Source organism: Danio aesculapii, chromosome 23, assembly GCF_903798145.1.
Source record: "Danio aesculapii chromosome 23, fDanAes4.1, whole genome shotgun sequence".
Classification (NCBI taxonomy): domain Eukaryota; kingdom Metazoa; phylum Chordata; class Actinopteri; order Cypriniformes; family Danionidae; genus Danio; species Danio aesculapii.
The window spans coordinates 35,939,229-35,963,980 of record NC_079457.1 but is presented as its reverse complement, the minus strand read 5'-3'; the positions used below and the strand labels follow the sequence as shown (position 1 = coordinate 35,963,980).

At 38.6% G+C, this 24,752-nt stretch overlaps 1 protein-coding gene across 1 annotated transcript in view; it reads right to left on the bottom strand.

The window, feature by feature from the left end:
- Positions 1-5,732: 5,732 nt before the first annotated feature.
- The window catches only part of si:ch211-117c9.5 (sodium- and chloride-dependent creatine transporter 1), a 36,436-nt gene continuing 17,416 nt past the window's right edge, over positions 5,733-24,752 (bottom strand). The window contains exons 7-14 of the mRNA XM_056449408.1: positions 21,954-22,057; positions 19,063-19,187; positions 14,874-14,986; positions 11,176-11,316; positions 10,083-10,185; positions 8,064-8,164; positions 7,804-7,974; positions 5,733-6,212 (exon numbers count right to left, since the gene is read on the bottom strand). Coding sequence (XP_056305383.1) covers positions 6,081-6,212; positions 7,804-7,974; positions 8,064-8,164; positions 10,083-10,185; positions 11,176-11,316; positions 14,874-14,986; positions 19,063-19,187; positions 21,954-22,057 — 990 coding nt within the window. The 3' untranslated portion in view covers positions 5,733-6,080. The remainder of the gene's footprint in view (positions 6,213-7,803; positions 7,975-8,063; positions 8,165-10,082; positions 10,186-11,175; positions 11,317-14,873; positions 14,987-19,062; positions 19,188-21,953; positions 22,058-24,752) is intronic.

The window sequence follows — 24,752 nt, the reverse complement described above, 5'->3', positions numbered from 1 at the left end:
GCTTTGTTAACAGCAGATTGACAATTCCAGAGGCCCACAGAGAGAGAGAGTTGTGAAATAGAGGATACATGAATTGATCGAAGGTTGTGAGGGTTGCGCCTGCAGCGTACCTCCCGTGCTCTGCGAGTATTAGTAACAACAGGAATTAGTAAACACATAATAAAGTGCAAGGAAAACAATAATGAGTGCAGAGAAAAGGAAAAATAAATAAAGTAAGAAGTACTCAAGTGCTTTGTCGGTGTCTTTGCTCGGTGGAGTCGCACAGGTAGAGTCGATGGTCTTTACCCTCGTCGGTCTTCACACAAGGCGGGCTTCACACGAGGCTGCCGCGACCGCTGCCGCGGTGAGACTAGTTGCTTATATACACCCCCGAGCGCTTTGCTGATTGAGCTCAGGTGGACACGCCTCGAGAGTAAAAACACCCGAAACTGCAGCGGCGGGGGCGCGCGAAAAACCTCCGGCTCGGCACGCAAGCTCTTACAGTAAACAAAAGGAAACAGTGGCTAAAACTTGCTAGTACTAAACACAGATAGCTGAAAAACAATTTTAAATGTCCAACAACCAATACACAACCAGCTGAAACAAGTCTAAGTGTTCTCTAACCAAACACAGCAACTGAAAACAGGTCTAAATGTACTTACTCGGTGTTGCTCTCGATGCTAAAGTGCTTCTCCTGCTAGCTAGACCAAATGTGTTCAAATATATAGTCTTTACCTGGCGTTTGGACACGCCTCCAAAGTTACAAAACACCCGAAACTGCAGCGGCGGGGGCGCGCGAAAAACCTCCGGCTCGGCACGCAAGCTCTTACAGTAAACAAAAGGAAACAGTGGCTAAAACTTGCTAGTACTAAACACAGATAGCTGAAAAACAATTTTAAATGTCCAACAACCAATACACAACCAGCTGAAACAAGTCTAACTGTTCTCTAACCAAACACTAAACACAGATAGCTGAAAACAATTTTAAATGTCCAACAACCAATACACAACCAGCTGAAACAAGTCTAAGTGTTCTCTAACCAAACACAGCAACTGAAAACAGGTCTAAATGTACTTACTCGGTGTTGCTCTCGATGCTAAAGTGCTTCTCCTGCTAGCTAGACCAAATGTGTTCAAATATATAGTCTTTACCTGGCGTTTGGACACGCCTCCAAAGTTACAAAACACCCGAAACTGCAGCGGCGGGGGCGCGCGAAAAATCTCCGGCTCGGCACGCAAGCTCTTACAGTAAACAAAAGGAAACAGTGGCTAAAACTTGCTAGTACTAAACACAGATAGCTGAAAAACAATTTTAAATGTCCAACAACCAATACACAACCAGCTGAAACAAGTCTAACTGTTCTCTAACTAAACACTAAACACAGATAGCTGAAAACAATTTTAAATGTCCAACAACCAATACACAACCAGCTGAAACAAGTCTAAGTGTTCTCTAACCAAACACAGCAACTAAAACAGGTCTAAATGTACTTACTCGGTGTTGCTCTCGATGCTAAAGTGCTTTGTACATGTTTATGTATTTGTTTCTTTTATCTGTAAAGACATGTTTGGTCCGATGTTGTAAATCTCATTCAATCAAGATGATCAAAATAAAGATGTGCCGAATAGGAGGACTTCAAATCTTTCCTTTTTATATAAATAAAGTCAATGAGCTCACTTTAGCAAGTTCAGTGGTTTTGAGAAATGTTAGTTAGTTTTTACCCACCATGTCTCTTCTGTCAACTGATGCCCAGATGGCCTCATTTCCTGCACTGTGTTCTCCTGCTTATGAAATACAAAGTTCATTTATTAATTTTCCTTTATCTTAGTGCCTTATTAACACCCTCTCACATTCACACTCATTCATTATGGCCAATTTTTATTTACCCAATTCAACTAAACTGCATGTCTTTGGACTGTGAAGGAAATTGGAGCACCCGAAAGAAACCCGGGGAGATCATGCAAACTCCACACAAAAATGCCAACTGGCCCAGCCAGAACTCAAACCAGCGACGTTCTTGCTGTGAGGCGACAGTGCTAATTATTGAGCCACTGTGCTAACAAAATACAAAGTTCTGTTGTGAAACTTATGCTGATAGGTCACACCTAATCTGCTCCTAGGTCATTAAGACATGGAGCAGCCTCCGCAGCCAATGAGCTTCCTCCTCAGTATTTTAAATGCTCAGGTTGCATTCGAAATCATCCACTACTCAAGTAGATATTTGAATTTGACACTGCTTTCCAAACGGGATATATGAAAATAAGGAATAACTTATTGGCTGTTTCTCAAATTGCATTCTTCAGCGATTTTGCATCCTCGTGTTCTTGTGTAACGTCATCATTAACTGCCAAAGTTCAGTTCCAATACTCAAGACCGAAGGAGGATGCACCGATGCAGACTTGAGCGACAAACTCGCTCTAGAAATCCCAGAAGTCATTGCAACTGGAGGTGGGAAGCGCAGTATAGATTTATTATGAAAGTTCAGAGATATAACTTATTTATCTCAAGAGTTTCCCCTAAATGAAACAGTGAATATAAACATTACCATGAAAATCTAAATAAAGGAATAAACACAAAGGGATCACATTAAAATCTGTTTTATTTATATTGTAATTCAGAGGGAGAAGCAGGTGGTATTTGCAGAGTAAGAGCAATCTTGCAAGCAGTTCACAAGGTAAACAATAGATCTTCCATCAACCACCAGAATATAACAGTCACTTCCCTTATTCATAGCATATGCATCCACAGGTGAAGAGAGACATCCACGGAGGAAGGCGAGAGGTGGAGAAAGTGAGGTGAACCATCCGATTTCAATTCCAGCCGATGAGTGACTGGAATAGGTGAGGCTTTATAGTGTGCAGTGATTGATGGTGCAGGTGTATGTAATTAGTAATCGGGTGATTGTGCACGGGTGTGGTGAGAGGTGGTTGGTAAGGGGGAAACGGTGATTGGAGCTGCAGGGACCATCAAAATAAAGTCTTACCAATGGCAGAAGTCAAGGGTAGTAGCAATCACCTTTCTTACCCTCACTTGTATGAGCCTGGATTCCCAAAAGACTGTTTTAGGCTAGGATTTGGATCTGTTGAAAGTAGCACCGTGCTCATTCAATAAAGGCACATTGTATTGAGGTCCTAGACCATTCATTGATTTATAGATCAGTAATAATATTTTAAAATCTATTCTGAATGTAACTAGTAGCCAGTGAAATCAGATCCTTCCTAACAGATCATGCTGCACAACTATTAGTCCAAGCAATTGTTATTTTAAGGCTAGACTATTGCAATGCCTTTCTAGATGGACTCTCATGTTGCACCCTTAAACCTCTACAAATGATCCAAAACACTGCAGCTTTTCTGGTTTTCAATGAGCCCAAGAGAAGCCCATGTAACACTTTTTATCTCTTTGCATTGCATACCGGTCGAGGCTTGTATCAAGTTCAAATAATGCTTGCTTGCAGAAGAGCCACCCTCTTACCTTTACCTACATCCCTTCAAGAGTGGCCGTTTCCATGGTCAAAAGGTGTAGCAAACCGTACCGTACCATACCGTACGACTTCTTTGGTACACTTTGCACTGTATGTGATCAAATGTGTTGCATTTATTTATTTATTTTGTGTAATCGCAGACATTACAGTAGGTTATTTCGCCTCATTGATCTGCAGTTATAATCAGATCATGTTCATCGAAATTTAGTAATGAACATTTGTACACAAGTATTTATGTGTTTAATAAAGCATCTGTTTTGTAAGAAGTGCTTCTCGAGCAAAAATGACGTTGACTGAAACATTCTGTCATACACCACGCCCACCAAAAGGGTACCATTGGTACCATTTTAGCAGTGGAAACACAATCCTGATGAAGGTGACCAGTACCGACCCATACCATACTGTACCACTCAGTGGAAACGGGCCATAAATGAGTGATACCTTGTGGTACCGTCACAGAGAAGCTAGAAAGTCACTTTCCAAAACCTTTTCATTCAATGTTTCTCACTGGTGGATCTCACCATTCCCACATGGACTGCTAATTCACTAGTATCATTCAAACGGCTAAAAATCTGGGTTTGATAAACCACCTGTAGAAATACTCATCTCTCTTTAAAAAACAAAAATCCCATAATTTTAACCCACACTTGCACAAGTTTTGAACATTTACATTTTCCTACAATCCCTCAACATCTCTCGACAAACATTGTGCATTTATGAAGTGGGCTTCACACAGGTGAGTGGGCTTGACAAGCACTCCAGCACTTAATTTTCTGAGCACAAAAACCTTCTTTGTATAATTAGCACTTGTAAGCTAAGACTGCACATAAGCTAAGACCATACAAGTACTTTTACATAAAACAATATTGTGCATAAGAGGTAGTTACATTTGAAGACAACAAGTAGTGCAACATGAATCGTGGTACATTCACGCGTACACATTGCTTTGCTTATTGAGTCCTTTTAAGATAAAGTTTAATTGTCTGGAAAAGTATCAAAGATGAAAGAGTATGTTTTCTACAGGTGGTTTGTCAAGCCCACTCACCTATGTGAGGCACACTTAGATTTGCATGATGTTTTGAAACTTTGCCTGTGGTGGGGAAGAGAGGGGATGCTAATTTTTGGAGCCAAGATTGTGGATAATATTTAAGAGGGAAGTAAGATGATTGTTGAGGGCTCTAACACCTTCTGGGAAGAAGTTGTTTAGTAGTCTAGCCAAGTGGTGTCTAACGCCTCATTCACACTAGCAGCGACATTGTAGCTGCCAGTAGCTCTGGGTGGCGATTAGCTGCAAACAGAGGTCTATGTAGGTCTACAGCATAGAGAATACAACCGCCCTCTGCAGGAGCTGAGAGAGGATCACGTGAGCTCTACTTGTGCTCCTCTTGGCTGTTGCTCAAGAAACTCGCTCTTCATTTGCATAAAGTAGAAGGATTCTTAATTTTGTAGTGTCACTCGACATGCCCACCCGGTCGCCAACATTTGATGTCACTCGCATAGACGGAGGTTGCCGAAAGTCACTCACTCTCCATTGAAATGAATGGTCGCTTGTCGCTTTGCTTCTGCCAGTCGCTCAAGGTTCGAATGAGGCTTAATACTCCAGAACCATCTTACTGATGGTAAGAGCTGGAAGCCACTGAGGAAGCATTGGGTGGAGTGTTCCACAATACTGGTAGCTTAGCTGGAGCAACGTGAAAAGAAAATGCCCTATATATAGGAAGCAGGGACCGTGATGATCTTTTCAGCTGACTTTGCTTTCGGTTAGAAGGTCTTAAAGTCAGGAGGATTGCATTTCCCGTACAAGACAGTTATGCATCTGGTCATCAAACTCTCAATGGTTCCCCTGTAGAAGGTAGTGAGGATGGGCGGAGATAAACGTGAAATTTTCAGCCAATGGAGAAAGTGTAGGCATTGTTGTGTCTTCTTGTAAAGAGACTTGGTGTTTGTGGTCCACGTGAAATCCTCTGTGATGTGCACCCCCAAGAATATAGTGCTGCTGACTCTCTCCACAGTCCATTACAACCTCCTTTATCCTTTACACATCGATGGACAGATTGTTAGTGCCACCCCATTCAGCCAACCACCATTGTGTCATCAGCAAACTTAATGACGTAGCTGGAGCTGAACTTGGCAGTGCAGTCGTGAGTGCATGACTAAAAACACTTCTTCTACTCCTGTTAGGATAACTTCAAATAGGACCAATGAGTAAAAATGGTTTAAAAAAAATCTGATCTAAAAAGTGCACAAAATAGCATTTTAGTGTGAAAATGTTTTTTATTTAATACAGCCCACTCTCTGCTCGACAACACTGCTGTAAGACCCCAGTGCAGGGTAACAAACACAAGCACACATAATACTGGAGCATCATCACACTAGACAGATCACCGACAGTCAAACATAAGCACACATGATTATCTCGTGTGCCTGATGTATAATCACACTGAAAGAGAAGCAAAAATCAGCAGTATTACTGTGGGACTGGTGTGGGTGAAGTGCTGTAGTGAATAACACTGTGTATGTTAATGGCATATGGCTTTATGAATTTGACTAGCTCATAACAGAGTAAACACTTGTGTGTATGTGTAAGTGCAGGGCAGTGATCATTTGCTAATGACATTAAATGACACTTTCATATAAGAGTGTGCTTTTATTTTCTTCAGCTTTTGCTAGAAGTCTGGCTTCATTCTCTGGTGGAAGGAACTCAAGGTGATGTCGGCCCCAGATTGGTGTGGTCAAATGCTGCCAGCGCTGAGTGAACAGACAGAAAGAGAGAAACACCTGATATAATGAAATGACCAACAACAGAGATATAGTGTATGATTACAGGACACCATTTTAACTAACAACAGCAAATGCTATATGCATTTTTGAAAACATGTTTCAAAGTGATTGAGATGATTGTTTATAAATTTGAGAAAGCCTAATAGGAACTTCAGGCAGTTTAGAACTACAGTAGTTGATAGGGTGGTGGTGGAAGTGTGTGTTTGTCTGAATAACAGAATTGGGAACCGCCTCTGTGTTTGTCTGGGATAATTAGTCTACCGAAATGTGTACCACACAAAGTATGAAGCTGATCGGTCAATTCTTGTCACATAATTCGTGGTGCTCTCGCAGCATTCATTCAGCTGGGTCTGTCTGGAAGGCGTGAGCCCGTCACACCGCTTGCGCGCACACCTTCATTGGAAATAACAAACTTGCACGTACTCAAGAAAAGACGGGATATGCCAATGCCTCTAAAAGGCCGCCATCATTTGCCATCTCCAGCAGTTGATCTTCTTGCACAGACATGCTGGATTCACCTGATTTGTTGACAAATGGGTTGCGGTTCCATTTCTTGGCAGTTTGTAGGTCCTTCACTGGACATTATTCCCTTAGCAAAGAAACTTTCCAAAGATGTCTATATCTTACTAATTTTGCCAATTGTGGGTTAAATTTGGGTGCTCAAGTGGCCGAGATGTAAGCGGGAGAATACGGCCATTTTTCAAGATAAAAGATTTTTCAAAATTGTTCAGACATTGTTCATTCATTCATTTTCGGCTTAGTCCCTTTATTATACTGGGGTCGCCACAGTGGAATGAACCACCAACTTATCCAGCATATGTTTTATGCAGTGGATGCCCTTCCAGCTGCAACCCATCTCTGGGAAACATCCATACACTCTTATTCACTCTCATACACTACGGACAATTTTGACTACCCAATTCACCTGTATCGCATGTCTTTGGACTGTGGGGGAAACCGGAGGAAACCCACTTGAACGCAGTGAGAACATGCAAACTCCACATAGAAGACTGACCCAGCTGAGGCTCGAACCAGCGACCTTCTTGCTGTGAGGCGACAGCACTACTCACTGTGCCACATCGTCACCCGACATTGTTCAGATAATAAATAAAATAGAAATAATGAATGATTTCTTGTGTGCCTCGGTACCAATTGATCCACCAACTGCTACCGGTTCATGGCCCGGTGGTTGAGGACCACTGTTACCACCATTGTTTTAATAGTTAATTATTCATCCATTCCTGTAATCTGAATAAATAATACACTTGTGAATAACATCACTGTTTTTACAAAATCATACTTTACTGTAAAAAGTATCTTTTTTCATAAACGTGGCACTTTGAAACCTGTAATCAAAAGTTTGCATTTTCTAGTCCCTTAAAACAGCAGTCATATAAATTGAACGACCAAATCACTTAAGTTTTCTGTTTTTAGTTCAAATTAGTGTCATGTACACAATACACATACTCGAAATCAAAATCAGCTTTTGCTTGGCCTGCTACAGGGTAGTTTTTTTGTGTGTGACAAGGAATTTAGCAACGCACACACAAAATCCTACCTCCATGAGTGAGCCTTTGCAGTGCAGCAGTTTGTAGAGGACGGTGAGAGGAATACAGAGCATGGATGAGAGAGCGAGAAACCAGCCCAGTGCCTCACCCCACCACGGGTACACATACACCGCATTATACACTAACCTCTTGTAGTTGACCACATGAAACAAGAATACACCCTGCCGAACACAAAAACACCCCTGTAAAACCCTCTAGGCTACTTAATGTGAAACCTCATATTGAGACAGTATTATTATGGAAACCTTACCATACACACTACCGGCGTGATGTAGGACCAGCACCACTTCATATACGGCAGAGGACGATAGCCGATCATACAGGCCACATCATCCATGAAGCGATCAGCACCTTTAGACAGAAGCAGAATGAAGAGTTGATAAACACAAGGAGACATTTCTGAAACTTTCTTAAGCATATAAGTAAATTCACCATAATTAAAACAGACCTTATAATTCACCCCTAGATTCATAAATGTTTTGTAAACTTCAGATTTGATAGTTAAATGTTCATTTTAATGAATTCCAAACATTCACAAATAGAGTGCTAGTGCATGCTATTACAATATTAGCATTAGCGCCATCTATAATTAAAACTGAGTCAGTTATGAACTCCCTTATAAGGCTTGGCTCCAATATAATTCATGAATGTGAGAAAAACCAATATGCCACATGCCTAGCAATAAATATTACATTAACACGTGTTTACCAACTTGTTTTAAGCCATATAGCTTTAAAATGCCAGGTGCTGTTTTATGAATGTCCAGCTGGTGGCGTTTGAGAATGTTTTTTTTCCCAGCTGAGACACTTAAGATGCTAGGATTTGTTTGCCACAATTCCACATCAGTACCTAGCATCTCATTTTGAATAACATTACTGATTATAAAAATGCCGTAATCCCATAATGTTAACTTTTTAGGTCAGTGATTGTAAAATTACAGTAGCATGTTGGTCAGTGTATTTGTCCAACCACTCCTCCATTAATAATAAGGTAATAAGGTGACAGTGATTTGGATAGTTTTACCAGAAGTTGGACAATTATCAACTTTCAGCAACAACAAAAACTAATTTATAAACTACCAAAGAATTGAATCTCAGCGTGTTTACCACATAGAGCAAAAGTTTTATGCTATCAATTCACATTTGTTAAAATATGAACACTTTCATAAATCAGAAACAGAAATAGTTCTGCTTATATTTCAAGAATAAGGAACAATATGTGTATATGATATGATTTTGCCAAGCACTATGAATCAATTTATTGTTGGCTTGGGATAACTCTCCTACTAGGCCTCATTATTTCTGTGATGCTAAAAATGTGGATACAATTACAAAATCTAGTCATAAAAAAGGTATTAGCAGTCGGTAGCAATAGCCGTGTAGCCTTGTGGTGCACGTATTAAACCAAGTTTAATTCCTGGTCACATCAAATTACAATATAGACATGTGTCTGTGACTATAAAAAGCAAAACAATCCTTTTTTGTTGGTCAGTCTACAGTTTAGATGTAAAATAGCTACTCAAAGTTAATTTTGAGGGCTGCACAGTAGCGCAATGTGTAGCACGATCGCCTCACAGCAAGAAGGTCGCTGGTTCGAGCCTCAGCTGGGACAGTTGCCGTTTCTGTGTGGAGTTTGCATGTTCTCCCCATGTTCGTGTGGGTTTACTCCGGGTGCTCCAGTTTTCCCCAAAGTCCAAAGACATGCGCTATAGGTGAATTGGGTAAGAAAAAATTGTCCGTGGTGTATGAGTGTGTATGGATGTTTCCTTGTGATGGGTTGCAGCTGGATGGGCATCCGCTGCGTAAAACATATGCTTGATAAATTGGCGGTTCATTCCGCTGTGGCGACCCCAAATTAATAAAGGGACTAAGGCAAAAAGAAAATGAATAAATGAATGAATTACAATGAAGCCTTGATTTGACATCTGCGATTTTATAAAAATATACTGTACCACTATTTCAGGTTTGTATCGATTAGTTGTGCAGCACCATTTGTAAATATGAAGGCAAGAAAGCCAAGCAAGACTTCTTTGGTAAACTAGTATCCCCAGCTATGTGTTCACCACCTATGAGACCATCATAAACCAGTCTGGACCAGTACAGAAAATCCAACTGGTCTAAATAAGTAAGCCTTTCAGCATGGTTGAATTTTTGTTAGGATTATGTTTCCCAGGAATGTTGTTGCAGGACTTGCAAAAATATGTTGATCCAGAAGCCCGTCCTACTTGATAGACTCATGGTTAGCATGCGGGCATGACTACAGATTTTACCATAGACCCAGGCCACCACCACACACTCCCAGAAGGCTTGCCAGAGCAGAGTAATCCCACTCGCAGAGTAATAATCAAACAGCTGAAACACATACATGCCTCCCTGTACAAAGAAAGAATGTAGAATATGAACATTTTAATTATGATCTGTCCTGTATCATTTATTTTAAGGGAATTAGTTCACTCAGAAATTAAAATTCTGTTTTTAAGTATTCAACTTCATGTCATTCCAATCTCCTATATTTATCTTCAGAACACAAATTAAGATTTTTTTAGATGAAACGTAAATATTTTATGCTTTGTCAGTTAAGTGGCTAATCCGTATGAATTCGTAATTTCAGTTATATGAAAATGTAAAATTTTTAAAATAAGGATTGTCACCCAACCCCACCCCTAAACCCAACCGTCATTGGGGGATGAGAAAATCATACTAAATTGTACAAATGTGATTTCACAAGAATTGGGCACTAAATCAAAAAGTTACGAATTACCCTGAGATATCGTTGAAATACAAGAGGTTTTGAAAGAGGTCTCCTCCATAGACAGCAATGGTCACAAGACGTTCAAAGTCCATAAATAAAGGAACCAAAAACATTGTCAAAACATTTCATGTGATTTCAGTGGTTCAACAGTAATCATGTGATGCTCCAAGAGTCCTTTTGTGCACCAAAATATTGAAAAAACAACTTTATTTTCTCTGTTTTGCATCAGATCAGTGTGTTTACCACAGGAAATATAACACTTGTCTAAACACGAAGAAACACACCTTGATCTGATGCAGGAGAGAAGATATAGGTGAAATTTTATATTTCATTTTTTTTTCTTTGGCTCACAAAAGTGTTCTTGTAGATTCACACGATTACAGTTGAACTTCTGAAATCACATGGACTGTTTTGCCAAATTTTTTTTATGGATTTTGAACATCTTGGGACCATTGCTGTCTATAGAAGATGAGGGAGCTCTCGGATTTCATCGATGACAAATGAAGCTCTCACATGACTGAAACAACATAAGGGTGAGTAATTAACAACAGAATGGTAAATTTTAGGTGAGCTAACTTTTAAGTCATCTTTTAAGTCATCTTTAGACGTACCTCTGTCACCATGGAAAGGTCAATGGTAAAACAAGTAAAGCAGCATATTGCCACAACAACTTCACGACGCAGAGAGCCTATGAAAGACTTTGGGGGCAACATGTCCATTATTCCAGTGATGAAGCCTTCGACACCAACAAACTGAGAGGAGAAATACAGAAAAAAAGAGTCCAGATAAAAAAATTTATTGACGATCTAATCAAGAAATATGTGGGCAACAAGGCCATCTGAATGTGCGTAACCATGTCAAACACTGTTGCTAATCTACAAACCCTGAGATTAATCTAAGGCTTTGTGTGGACATTAAGGGGCCGTTCACTCAGGATGTGTTCCTGCATTCCTGCGCTATTTATTAATGTCTGCTTTATGTACCCAAGCCTCACACTGACAGATTAAAAGGCTGGAGGTTGGACGGCTGCTGTGCTGTTGGTTGTGCTATTGGTTGTAGTATGTGTTTCTACACAACTTGAACATGAGAATTTTTGTACTTATATTGCACGGCTACTTAAAGAAAACAGTACTGGAGAAAATATAATATTAATGAAAGAATGGCTATGTTTTTTATGTTACAAAGTGGTCTTTGTAATGTCAAATTTAATATTTTTACTTTTAAGGTCATTTTTACATACATTTTAGGTCATTTTTAAAAAAATCTTTGTCACGTGTTAAAGAAATACACTTATTTTGGTGTGCTGAAGGACTTGTAGAGTACTTGATCAGAATTTTAATTTCATTTAAAGTTCAATGGTGGAGTTGTGAAAAGGTTGCATTTGAAACACTGACTAATATCAATGCTTTGTGCACAAATGTCATCTCCAGACAAAGTAAGTATCAAGCATTTGTTTTCCAAACTGCCTTTTTGAAAGAGTTTTGTAGACTAATGGCACTCTGTTGCTGAAGCCATCATAATCTCTGCCTATTTTCACTGATACGGCATTGGATACTGCATGCTGGAAGAATTATAACTATAATTCATTTATTTTATTTTTGGCTTAGTCCCTTTATTTAACTGGGGTCGCCACAGCGGAATGAACCGCCAACTTATCCAGCATATTAGTTTTACACAGCGGATGCCCTTCCAGCTGCAACCTATCACTGGGAAACAACCATACACTCTCATTCACACACATACACTATGGTCAATTTTAGCATACCCAATTCACCTGTACCGCATGTTTTTGGACTTGTGGGGGAAACCAGAGCATCTGGAGGAAACCCACGCGTACGTGGGGAGAACATGCAAACTCCACACAGATATGCCAAATGACCCAGCTGAGGCTTGAACCAGCGACCTTCTTGCTGTGAGGCGACAGAACTACCTACTGCGCCACTACGTACTTGCTTGGAGAGCAAAATATAAACTGCTCTATACTAAATGAAACTTGTATATTTTGCTAATTGCTTCTGAAAATAGTACATTTTTGTCATGGTTTGTGCTATACTAATCGGTCGGACCAGAAAAAAAAACAGAAGCTAAATCAAGCAGAAGAGAAAAAAAACTGTCTAAAGAAGAATAGGTGTTTCTGGCTGGCCAAACTGAACCAAGATTTGATGTATATCGCTAAGTTACGAAGTATGCTATCCATCTCAGATGCAGAAAAGCTAGTCCATGCTTTTATGACTTCTAGGCTGGACTACTGTAATGCAATGGCTGCCCAGCATCCTCTATTAACAAACTTCAATTAGTACAAAATGCAGCTGCCAGAGTTCCTACCAGGTCTAGAAAATTTGATCACATCACCCCAATTTTATCCTGCTTACACCGGCTGCCTGTTAAGTTTCGTATTGAATTTAAAATATTGCTTCTTACATATAAAGCTTTAAATAATGTAGCTTTTGTCTATCTAACCAATCTTCTGTCTCGCTACAATCCAACTCGCTCTTTAAGGTCTCAAAACTTCTTCTGGTAGTACCTAGAATAGCAAAGTCGAGTAAAGGAGGCCTTCTCATTTATGGCTCCTTAACTCTGGAATAGCCTTCCTGATAACGTCCGAGGCTCAGACACACTCTCCCAATTCAAAACTAGATTAAAGACCTATCTGTTCAGTAAAGCATACACTTAGTGCACCACTTAGCGGGCTTCCACACAGGTTCTGCATCTTGTTTATATACACTATGAACACCAGCTACGCTAATTATTTTCTTCATTCTCCATTTCCACCTGGGGATACTCTTCCCAAGGCCCTCAGACTATGCAGAGTCACTGATTCGATCCAAGACCAACGACGAGATAATCCCAAGGTTTCCATATCCTGGACCAGGCCGTATCCTGAGCAGCTACTGTGGTGGTCATGGAAGAGTGGAGAACATGAGACTGATTCCTGTGACGCTCCAGAGACAGACGAGTCTTCGCTGAGGCCAGCTTCCAGCCTCCACCACTGAGACTGCAGCTCTGCACAAGACATTTGGCCAGCGGAGAAATTAAAATGATCGTGCCCAACTGAGCCTGGTTTCTCTCAAGGTTTTTTTCTTCACTTTCACCATTCAGTGAAGTTTTTTTCCCTCTCCGCTGTCGCCACTGGCTTGCATGGTTCAGGATCTATAGAGCTGCACATCGTTGGATTTGGTTTTCAGTGTTTGGACTCTCAGTAATGATTATTAAACCACACTGAACTGAGCTAAACTGAACTGAACTTAAACACTACAAACTGAACTACACTGTTCCTATTTACTATGACCTTTTATGTGAAGCTGCTTTGACACAATCTACATTGTATAAGTGCTATACAAATAAAGGTGAATTGAATTGAATTTAATTGAATAGGTGAAATATTATGCTAATATCTCATTTAATGCTACTCATACATATCTTTTACCACCTATTAAATTCAGTTTGTCAAAGTCAAAACCGTGCACCCTTTGCAGCTTAATAATCGGTCTCTATATTATAGCGGGGAAAATAAGTATTGAGCACGTCAGCATTTTTCTCAGAAAACATATTTCAAAGGTGCTGTTGACTAGTTAGTTTACCAATTAAGTTATGCGTAATAAAATGAAACGTCAAAGGAAAAAGGTATTAAACACATGAAGAAAGGGAGGTGTAGAAAGGCAGTGAAAGCCCAGACAGAAGCTGAAATCTCTCAGTAGTTATTCAGCAACCCTTTGCCCCTCGTCAATGTTAATTAATATTCGCTCTTCAGTATTACATCTACATTATCAGGATAATGATGATGAAACCAGAGTGGACATTTTAGCAAGACAAGGATCCAAAACACAGCCAAGGAAACTCTAAAACTCTAAAGAGTCAAAAAGTACACTTCATTTCAAATAATTGCATTTGAAATTAAACTACAATATTTAATCTAGCAGGTTAAATATATTCTTTTAGTGCAGTTTACTTCAAGAATAGCTTTTATATGTATGGTAATGTAAGGTGACCATCTGCCCTGCGCTGTATAAGCTGTCTCACATTATTACAGTCTCTAAAGCTACAATACAGTATAAATATATCCAAAGAGTTTTCTTTTTCCTGCTGATGATGATGACACACGAACTGAGCTTGGACTTCTAAATACGTATTGCATAAAAACAATACTAGTTAAACATTCACTGAATAAAACTGAGTAAAATGCAGGTAAATGTGCATGTATCTACTAGACTGTTAAATTCAGTTCATTATGTATAGTAGTGTCTAGTATGAGCACAAAATTGTGAAAGTTAGAGAAAAATGTGAAAAAAACGAGTGGGTGTGGCCTTACCTGGCTGTCCAATCCCAACACTAGCAGCATGAGAAAGAACAGCACCGCCCACAGTGGTGCTAAAGGCATGAGTGACACTGCTTTAGGATATGCAATAAATGCTAAACCAGGACCTAAGAGGAAGAAAATACAAACATTAATGTGATTGCATTCTATTCCAGAATTTTTTACATGCCACAACTTGACTTGGAATGTCCATTTGAAAGGATTCTCTCCTACAATAGGCTTACATTCATTTATTATGTTTCACATCACCTCGTTTCAAGTCTTATGATTTGTTTAAAAAGTCTTCTCCACTCTGATTGTTTACAGTGTGTTTCAGAAAATAAAACAACCAGCCAATGAAGCTAATTGACATTACCAACAAAAAAGACAGGCTGGTATTATGCAAATGTATGATGAATCTACATACGTATAACTAGAACTGCCGTTGAATCAAGGCAGTTCAGAATAGATTCTTTAATTCAGTTTACAATAAATTTATTTGATCTTTAAAACGTTGCAGTCCTTACAACAGATGCTGCATTAAAGGTAATTTAAAAAAAGCAATACAGGGGCCCTTTAAAGAAAACAATATTTGCTTTTCCACTATTGTGCCGATCCAGTCCAGTTAACTTGGTTTCATTTTCCACTGTCGTTCTGATAATGGAATGGAATGCAAATGCATCAGTTGTTGCCTTGGTAATGCTAATGTAATGTAAACACTGTCGCCTCACAGCAAGAAGGTTGCTGGCTTGAGTCCCGGCTGGGTCAGCTGGCATTTCTGTGTGGAGTTTGGATGTTCTCCTAATATTGGCGTGCTCCGATTTCCCCCACAGTGCAAAGACATGCACTATAGGTGAATTGAATAAACTAAATTGGCCGTAGTGTATGAGTGTGTGTGAATGAGTGTGCATGGATATTTTTCAGTACAAAACATCTGCTGAATAAGTTGGCGGTTCATTCTGCTGGGGCCACCCCTGATGAAAAAAGGCACTAAGCTGAAGGAAAATGAAAGTATGAATAATCACATTCAATAAATAGCAAGTTTTTGATTAGCCAGCTATGAAGAAACTCGCAGCAGGCAACATCACAGTGATGACATCACACGCATATATGCTCTACCAGTCCAGCATAGTAGTTCAAACAGTTGTCTAAGTGCCTAAAATTAGGGGTGCTGCTAAGGTAGTGAAAGTTACAATTCTAAGAGCTCCACAGAGATCTGCTTTATTACTGATTAAAGTACTAGCAGTAATTTTGGCTTATTTCTGTTTCTCGGGTCAATTTACATCCCTACTCCTGATCACTGCATGGTTCTGTCCACCCTACATAGGCTAGAGTCACTGCTGAGTAGGATCATCAGATGGTAAACTGTCAAAGCAGAGATGAGAGATGTCTTCCAGCTAACAAAGAAGTATAATGCTGGGTTTACAACAGACAGGAAGTATTGCATCACTCTCGCTCTTGATTACTAATTTTTTTGCCTCATGCTAATGTTCTGCTCAAGTTAACATTGTTAATTTTCTCTTTAGGTGAATTCTAACACATTCCTCACAGTGTCATTCGTGCCGCCTGGTGGAAATTTGCTTCTGTTTCAGTCTTTGCATTGACTTGGTATGTAATCTAGGTCACAGTCTGATTTTAATCACTAATTTCAAATTTTTTTAGTGATGGATGGTTCTTCAATGATCCGTTCATTTTGAACAAATCTTTTGTATAACTCAAGAACGATAAGTCCTCTCAGGGAGTGATTCATTCATTTGCGAATGCGCAAATTTGTGGAGGTGGAGTAGAAGATTAGTTCCTTTTTCGAGTCTTCTATTGCAGTGATCCTCAACCCCCAGCCCACGGATCGATAGCTCAATTGGTACCGGGCTGCACAAAAAATTTATTATTTATTTCCATTTTATTTATTTTATGAGTCTGAACGATCTTTTATTTTGAAAAATGACTGTATTCTCTCAGTTAAATCTCGGTCACTTGACTGCCAAAATTTTACCCACCATCAGCAAAATGAGTAAGAAACAGACATCTTTGGAAAGTTTCTTTGCAAAGGGGAGAAGGCCCAGTGAAGGACCCACAAACTGCCAAGAAATGGATCTGCAACCCATTTGTCAACAAATCAGGTGAATCCAGTATGTCTGTGCAAGAAGATCAACTGCTGGAGATTGGCCGTTCACATATCGCGTGTTTTCCACATGCAAGTTGGTTATTTCCAATGGAGGAGCGTGGCTTGCATGCACATTTTGAGAGTGACGTGCGAGCACACCACAAGTAATGTGACAACAACTGACCAATCAGCTTCATATTTTGTATGGAATATACTCATTGCGGTTGACTAATTACCTCACCCAAACACTGCAGCATTTTTCAATTTCTCCATAAATAAAACTTGAATAAGAGTTGGAGTAATGTTTTGTCAGACATTACACTACCCCCTCCCCTCCTCCCCCCAGAGAACGGACTTGTGTTCATGTGGAGACCGGTCTTCCCAAGTTACCTTAGAAGAACAAACCTGGGAGACCGCGAGAACAGAGAATGCATCCTGTGTGAAATGACATGCTGTGTTCTTCCTGATGATTACATGACCTACACGCGTTTTTATTCGAAAATTATTTAAACATTACAGCATTCATACAATCATTTGTTGTTTTTCCCCTTTTCACAACTTATACTGTGCCTAAAGACATTATAAATATATGTTGCACAATACAAATAAAGCTCATTTTAATATGAACATTTACAAGTTCTCCATTCTTGCGGTCGTGAGTTTTAAAACTTTTGTAGTGATGATGACGTTACATGAGAACACGCAAGAACGCTAAAGAACGCATATTGGGAAACAGCCTCTCTTCAGTGTGATTTAGTTTGATTAACATTTGGTGTAGTTTTCTATGAGTTTGGAAGCAATTTGTAACATTATAATAAAATTTTGGAAAATTAAATGAAATTACTCAAAAAATGATTTGTTTCCCTCGTTGAATGAGACTCTAAGGTCTGAGTCAGTAAAATGATCTGAACTTACCATGACTACTATTTTTACAATCTATGAAATGGACTTATTTACATTTTTATCTAATTATATATTTTTTGGTCACAGTGAACAATTTCTAATAATACACCTGATTAAATAGTCACTACTATTAAATTGTAGACAAAGGTTTTGGTTGGCTTGGTTTTTTGGTTGGCTTTGGTTTTGGCTTGGTCTAAAAATAGCAACGGTGTCAGTTTCAATACCATTATACCATCATAAAAAACAATGCACTTATATAGGAGACAAATATTAAATATGATTTATTTAATGCCTAAAAATGCGTATGCGTGATTGTCGTCACGGGACAGTGTGGAGAAGAGAGAGAGAGGTGAGGTAAGATGGCGAGTCGCGCACCAGGTGACTTGGTCTTGAAAAAGAACACAACCTCTGCAGTTTGGCAGTGTTTCGGGTTTTGACCAAACGAGAAGGGAAACCTAGTAAATACCAACTAGAGGTCTGCATTCCCACTGCTGTACCGTGGGAGCCGCGGGACCCGACCAGATTTCTTGCGGTGCGGGAATAAATTTCTGAATAAAGTACAGGAGTGGTCGTAACTCTGGTGTAATTTGAACGGGAGCGGGCGGTCTAACAATATCGCGTGCATTCACGTGAATGCTGTTTATATGTGTGTGTGTGTGTGTGTGTGTGTGTGAGTGTGTGTGTGTGTGTGTGTGTGTGTGTGTGTGTGTGTGTGTGTGTGTGTGTGTGTGTGTGCGTGCGTGTGTGTGTGTGAATGAGCAGATGTCCCGCGCAGATCTCTAATACGAACAATACAAACAGGAGACCCAAACCTAAGGTCGCATATACGGTATTCAGTTTCTGAATGGAAATTTTTTTTATTATGCACGGTAATACCGTATACCGAGGTAAAATAGGGAGGAGGTTTGCCAGTATCAAAGTTTAGATACCGCCCAAGCCTAGCTTGGTTAGCTTATAATTGGTGTGTAAATGCTGTGGTAGGGAGCCCAAGCTCCTATTTTTTCATAGAGCCCAAAATTGCGCCATTCAAGGCTCAGGAACCATACCTGACTGTTCTTAGAACCATTCAACATGATAGTGGAAAAGCAGCTATTGGCACTACATTGGCACCATTAATTAAATGTAATACTGCAGTATTATTTATGATGAAACAGAAGAAGAATAGGATATTGAGAATAGGATAGAAGCACATCTCACCACTTTCTGCCACATTACTGATGTCAACATCTTGTTCAGCAGCCATGAATCCCAGAACTGAGAAAACAACAAATCCTGCAAAGAAGCTTGTGCCACTGTTTATGAGAGCCAGAACGAATGCATCCCTATAGTAAGAGAGAGAGAGAAATCATCGTGGGATTATCTTGTAGAAAAACATACAGTACACAGGGTTAAAAGGGGGTGATCCTGAACTCATGCAACCTCTGATCTCTGAGCTGATCACATGCATGCAAATACACACGCACTACTGTCCCACAGGGATGATATAAGGAAGCCATAAGAAAACAAAGTGAAACATATTTGGCAGGGAGGTCTTTGTTTCTTAACTGTGTTTATATATAGACAAAAGAACAATAAACCATCCTCGATATCACTACCCATACATTGGGGTCCAGAAATCTGAGAGCTTGTTAAGATGATTTTATCATATTATGGTGAAAATGATGTAGAGACCACATGGAAATTCCCAGTTTCTCAGAATTGACTGTATTTTATAGTACAGTAAATGTATTGTATTTAAAAGTACTGGTATGTGTTTGAGTAAAATGTTGTTTTTATCAGACCTATATAGTCTGATAACATCTGATAACAGATTTTTTTTTTTCTTTTAGAAAATATCCTTATTGGCCACAATAACAAAATTGTGTTCTTTTTTGTGAAAATTAGCACTGTTACAACAAATACTGGATTTTTTGTAACACTTTTAAAGTTAAAACATTGGAATGACGTTGTCTAAAATTGAATATAAACATTTTTGATTATTTTATGCAAAAAAATGAAATGTTTTTTTTAATTTTGAAGAAATGTCAAAAGAGAGAAGCTGAATGAGACCCAATTCCGATTTGTTGCCTATATCTGATTTTTTGCCTGTCCGTTTACACGTTCTTTTAATTGTGACCCATATCCGATTAATGTGTTTACACTTGCTATACAATTTAGGATGTTGTGCATGCATAACGGCGAGTTTTAGCATCCATCTAGCCATGATGGAAGAAATTGTCTTACTTTTAGCTCTGCAAAATATGCAAAGTTCACCCAACTTTAAAATCATTTTGAGGCAGAGGAGGAGGGAAAGGGCCTGCAGCTTGCTCCTATGGTTTATATATGGTGTCCTCCACCATTCAGAAGAATTTGTGGGTACGAGAGAGATCTCAGTTCTGGTGGGAGCAAATTGTGGCGACTGACCACTTTCCTCTTCCATGTTTCCTCTGTTGTTGTTGTTTGCCTCGTCTGCATCTCCACACTCTTCCTTCTATGTCATTAAACCACTGAGAAGTCCCACACTGTCGCAAGTTTATTGACGTATATAACGGAATGCTTCAATAAATCCGATCTGCCTGTTGACATGATAGTCGCATTGTCACATATCCGATTTATATCTGATTCATTTCCACATATGAAGGAGAAAATCTAAATTGGGTCACATTTAACTAGCAGTGTAAACGGGGCCTAAGTAAGAAATGCCATCAAAATCTTAATTCTGAATTTACAACTTAATTTTGGTTTGTTGTTTTTTTTTAAAATTGACCTAAAAACCGACCATTTTTTTTCCTTTCCCTCTTTTACATATTCCATGCCAGAAATAAGCTTCCGTAAAACACGCACAACTCAAATTAATTGCTTCTGGTGAAATTATATATATGCATTTATACAACAGTTTTGTCTGGTTTTTAAAATCTGATTGGCTGATAACTATGCGATATTCTGCAATTAACAGCACTCGTACAGCCTCCTCACCCTTCTGTATTATTCCGCCCACATAGAGTGACAGCAGATCAATAAACTCACTACAGTTTGACAAATATCGCAGCTGTTGGACAACAATGCACTTTTGAGGCTTTTTTTAGCTGAGAATGTAGTTGGTTAGATTGCAACTATGAAGTTTATTTATAAGGATAGTGCCTATTTTAAATATTTTTATATTCAGAAATACAGTGCGTCGGCATCCATCAGCCTGTCATACTGATCAGAGCAAAGACGGTTGACGTTCTGCCACAAGATGGCGATTGAGACAGCATAACATGCCCTTAGTCGAGAAAAACTCAGTGTAATTTCAAACTACAGCTGATCAATTCATTATAAAACAGATGACATTCTAAGCCAATCTCTCTCTCTTGTATGTTGTAGTGCTGTATTTATACCATAGTAATCTGGTAGTGTTTGCTTTGCTTTGGCTTTTTCAGGGTTAATTATTGTGATCCGGATTGCAACAGAGAAACACTGGGAAATGTCTCTAAACTGATGGCATTTAAAGATGTACAGCCTTATAATCTTAAAATGTGAACAAAATCACTTGTTTTCATCACTTTGGACATTATGCAGGAGAATCATTCAAATACTAGCTCTAAAGTGACGTGTGTGAAGTAGCAACGGTTTCTGCTGTTCTGACATCAGCTGCAGATGTGAATAAATGGCGGAAGAAAGTAGTTCCTCTTACAAAAGAATTTTTAGACTCTCCATGTTTTATTATCTTTTTTATATACACGATTATACCATCGAACTGTTGTATAAATGCAATATCACACAAGTAGCAGTATGATATGGCTGTATATTGTCACTGGTGCGACACTAAGGAACTCGCCCTGCAGCCTCAGCCTGTGGCAAATAATGGCTCTCGCCAGAGCTGATATACAGCTATACAGCACTGCTACTCATGTTATATTGCTCATATATATATATATATTGTTTTTAATTATTAGTTAGTTGTTTTAAATGTGACTCATTCACTGTGTTGATGTCCATCAGCACACTATGCAAATTTTTAGTAGTCTACTTATATGAAAACTTATATATTATTATCTACTTATATAGAAATGGTAGTTTTAACATTCTGAAATGATCGGTAAGTGTGTCTGTGATGTTTTGCTCACTGGTAACAGTTGTTGTTGAATCGGTTGTAGCTGCCAAGAGCTGTCAGGGCCCCCAGACCAATAGCATAAGAGAAAAAGATCTGTGTAGCAGCATCAATCCATACCTGCCATCAGAATCATCAAGACATCAACAATTATATAACCATGTCACTTGACTCTTGTTAAACATCGAACTACATGAGTCTCTGCTTATAGTGGAATCCTCACTAAACAGTTGACTTTTAAAAATACCTTTTAGGTATTCAGTGGTTTTTAACGTTGTATTTTTTACCAGTATTTTGATTTTATTATTCTATTATATCTATTAGCTGATGAATAGTTCAATCAAAATGCTGTCATCATTTACTCATCCTCTACTTGTTTCAAACAAGTTTGAGTTTCTTTCTTGTGATGAACACAAATATAGATATACTTATGAATTCAAAAAAAAAATTCTGACATAATATGCTTTGTTCCTACTATATGTCAATGGCTGTTTTTTCCAACATTCTTCAAAATATCTTGTTGTGTTCAAAAACAAAGTCATAAAGTTCATGTCTGATTGAGTTGTTTTCTTAAATGAGAAGTTCTTAAATTTGGGGTTGGAGAAGCAGAGATAACATACTTAAAAATATATAACAGATAAACAATAAACTGCATCTGACATTTAATTTAAATGGATAGTTCAGACAAAATATTAACATTTTTGGTCATCATTTTACTCATTCTACTTACTTATGCCAACCATTTACTTCCATGGAAAAATAGACACTATAGGGTTAAATGAGATCTGTTTGGTTACTGACTTTCTTTGAAATATATTCTTTTGTGATCAACAGAATAAAGAAATGTATATGGGTTTGGAACCTGAGGGTGAATAATTGATGACAGAATTTTAATTTTGGAAGGAACTGTCCCAATAAAGTAAACTTGGTTATGTATCTATTGACCTTATTCTTCAATGCAGAAGTGTGCGCGTTTTTGCGATTGTTTTAGAACTTCCGATTCTGCCGCCTATGGGAGAAATGACTAGGAATAATAAACGGCAGAAAACGGTCAAACTACTTTCTCTACAAACAAGTGTTTGCATGACAATACAGACAAAGTAGAATAATATAATAAGAAAATATCAGTTTGCAACACCAAGCAGCAAAACGAGCTGTTTTAAAAGTCTAAAAATGAATGGAAGTGAATGAAACCGGAAGTCTCGAGCCAAAATGATTCAAATGGCTGCGCCCACTCATACGCGGAGAATAAGGTGAATACACTGCCCCTTTACAGGAAAGACGAATTAGGAATGCTCCTGAAATGTGCAGTACTGGATTTACACATTATTATTTTGTAACTTCATTGGAAATATCAACAATATTCCTCTTTCATGTGTGTACAGACCATGACTCCACAACTGTGATGACCAACACTATAGCAATGTTTTGCTGTCTTGTATATTTGCTATTTTTGACTAAGTATTTTTACAGCAGCAAAGACTCATTATGGACAGTGATTTTAACTAAACAACCATTGACAGAGATATCATGTTTTGATTTTATATTTGGAAGTTTGCTTCACAGAGCAGAGCACTTTTAAAATGTTGCCATCTCCACATATTATAAGCAATGCTTACTAAGCATATTTGGGATTTTTGCTAGGATTTAGCTCATAAAGCATTCCAGTTTATGAAGTTAATAAAGTAGGTAGGTCGAGTTATGTTTGTGGCTTATTTCTTACGTAAAGCATTTCCATTTAAGCTTCTTATGAGGTTGTTCTTAATTAAAATCTGACCCCATTAATGAGTCCATATGTACCTCATTCCCTGTAATTTCTTGTGGCATGCTTACAGAAGGATAACTCTGATTCAAAATTAAATATGTCATTAATAACTTTCGTTTGGTTCTGTACACTATAAACTCTATGTAATTATTTAATTTAGTTATTGAATGATTTTACTCTAGTGATTAATAGACCTGTGTGACTACAAAAAAAGATTAAGCACTAAAAGATGAACTAAAACCAGATTTAGCGAAAGTGATTGCTAATATTTAAATTATGGCTGAGTGATTAATCAAAATTATATTGCAAATCTGACTCAAAAAAGCTGTGATTGTTATTGTCATTCTGTCTAGGAAGCACAGTTGTATGATTAGTTGTAAATCTCCTCCGAAGGCCAGAGGGCGCTCTCATGTGGAAACACCAATGAAGAAACCCAGAAAATCCCCAGAGTGTTTCAATATTAACAGAAAACTGACCTGCTTTCATTGTTTCAGCATGCTTACACATTTTCACCAAGCGGCAACCTCCCACTCTCCCTCGTGAAGCAAATACGGAAGTAACTGAAATTCATAAAAATTCTGCTAGTCCTGGCTTCATAATAGAGCTGATTTCTATTCAACCCACTGTTAAAATGGCCAACTTTACAGTGGAAAAAAAAGGTGTTTATAGCCTGGTACAATGAAAGATTTTGGTCCATTCAGTTAATATTACCCTTCATGACAACTGTGAGTGGGTGAATTTTTTTATAACTCATCCATTTCATTTATATTAAGTTATATTAAGTCTGCATAATTAAGGGCAGGGCCGCATCAGTGACAGCTAGGTCTCATTGGTCGCCGACACTCCACCTCAGCTGATTCTGGCTGATTAGCCGCTGATCTCGGCATATACATCGTATTTTTGTTTTGTTTAATGTTTCTTTACACAATTGCTTTTTGGAATTATTTCTTACATTCATCAGATAATATGGCATGCTGTGCGCACTTAATTATGCACACAAACCATTCACATGGCCTCCATTTCCCAGGTGAGTGAAATTATATACTTATG